We start from the raw sequence: 2,109 nt of genomic DNA, 5'->3' as shown, positions 1-2,109 counted from the left end.
CGAAGCTGCAGAACTGGAATTAATTTTCGAACTGGACGCCATCAAATTAGGCCTGAATAAAGACTGAGAGTGGATGGGTCACTACAAAAACTAATTTCCCCATGCTAATTTCCCCCTACTGTTACTTACACCTTCTTGTCAACTGTTTGAAATGGGCCACCCTGATTACATTAGCCTCATTACCACTACAAAAGTGATTATTCCTCCTGTTGAGAATAGCCCACTTCCACTGTAATTGAATTGTCTCATTAGCATTGACCCCACACACACTTGGTAAGGCAACTCCCATATTTTCATGTACTCTGTGTGTGTGTGTGTGTGTGTGTATATATATATATCTGCCTACTGTATTTTCCACTCCATGCATCTGATGAAATGGATTTTAGCCTATGAAAGCTTATGCCCAAATAAGTGTGTTAGTCTGTAAGATGCCACAAATACTCCTTGTTGTTTTTGCTGATACAGTCTAACACAGCTACCACTCTGAAACCTTTCAGTTGCCCATGATCTTTCTAAACACTGTGTGGTGATTTATAATCAAGAAACTGCATTTACTTGCTCTCAAATCTCATTCTTCCTTTTGTTAACATTATTTTGGGGTATTTACCATCTATTTTAATAATAATTTCTCATTTACTTAATTTCTAGATTGTGAAACTCCACCTCCTAGAAGAACTAAGGAAATACTTACAGGAACCTGGGACAAGGCATCCTATCCACATGGTACTTCAGCAACTTACAACTGTCGACCTGGGTACATAAAACTTGGTCGTGTTACATTTGAGTGTAGAAATGGTCTGTGGCATCATGTTTACCCATACGTGGAATGTAGAAGTAAGTATCTTTGCAAAATGTACATATGTTCAACTGAAATACTTTCAGTCATTTTCCCTTTTTCTTCAGGTCAACATTTAGGGGAACATCACAAAGTCCTCATTTGGGCAATGATGCTCATTAACATCAATTGGAGTTTTGTCTGCAATCATTCCAAGATTTGGCCCCTAAACTTTAGTGAGAGAGAAAATTCCATTAAAAAAAATCTTAATATTACAGTGATTTACAATACAGACACCAAAGATATAGATAGATGATTTAGCAAAGCAGGTTTTTTTAATAGTTGTTCAAGGTAAACATAGCTACTTTATAGTAAGAAATAATTAGAACTGAGCAAAATTCATAATTTCCATCTATTGGAAATTTACATTTGAACATTTGTTTTTGTCATAAATTAGGATGAAAAGTTGAAATTTTGAAATGTTTCACAGAATGGAAATTGAAAAAAAATTGGTTCTGAAAGACCAAAACAGCTTTGATTGAAATAGAACTGATTGAAATGTTTCATTTAAACTGCATTTTACCAAAGTGATGCATTGCCTCATGGGAATTGATGTTCAGGTGCCTTGATACCTCCATTTTCCCCATATCAGCTCCCTGACCAGACTACAGCACTTAGATGTTTCTCAGTACATAATAACCTCCATATTACATCATGCATATCAATCAGACGGAAATCCACAGTGCATTATGGGAGATGTAGTGCTTCAGGGAACATGGCCTGCAGGAGAGAAGGGGGACTCTGAAACCTGTCATTATATAACAGATTCATAGAAATGCAATTTAATGTTTTATTGACCTCATTCAAAACTAAATGTTCTGGGTCAGTGCAAGAAATTGAAACATTCTAATTCAGGTTGAAGTGACCCACAATGAAATATTTCATTTAATTTTTCCCAATGGAAAATCAAAAATGTTTGGAAAGATCAAGATTTTTCCAAAGAAAATACCAATTTTGCAGAAACTGCATTATCCATCAGAAGGTCATTCAGACAGAAAATTCCTGACCAGCTCTATGAATAATCAAGTCAGATTAACATCTACTGTAATTTTGAATTAGAAAGTAAACTTCCCATAAATTTATCATATGTTCTTTCAAGTCTGTTGTAGATATCAATTTTAATCATTTAAAAAGTGTGACAGACCCAGGCCAGTGGGGTGCAGGAGTCTGGTCCAATTAGCATCCAGCGGGGGTGGGCGGGCGAAGCCCACCCACTTCTAAAGGACCTCCCCCCAGCCTAAGGGGAGGACCCACAGGTCTGGGACACCAAGTAA

General features: G+C 36.8%; 1 protein-coding gene across 1 annotated transcript in view; it reads left to right on the top strand.

Moving 5' to 3' along the window:
• The window catches only part of CFH (complement factor H), a 127,064-nt gene that overhangs the window by 14,343 nt on the left and 110,612 nt on the right, over positions 1 to 2,109 (top strand). Inside the window, 2 exon segments of the mRNA XM_075068273.1 lie at positions 543 to 624; positions 627 to 834. Of these exon segments, the coding sequence (XP_074924374.1) occupies positions 543 to 624; positions 627 to 834 (290 nt within the window).

The sequence above is a fragment of the Chelonoidis abingdonii genome, chromosome 7 (assembly GCF_003597395.2).
Source record: "Chelonoidis abingdonii isolate Lonesome George chromosome 7, CheloAbing_2.0, whole genome shotgun sequence".
NCBI lineage: Eukaryota > Metazoa > Chordata > Testudines > Testudinidae > Chelonoidis > Chelonoidis abingdonii.
Note: the sequence above shows the minus strand (reverse complement) of the source record. Positions and strands in the feature narration are given on the sequence as shown.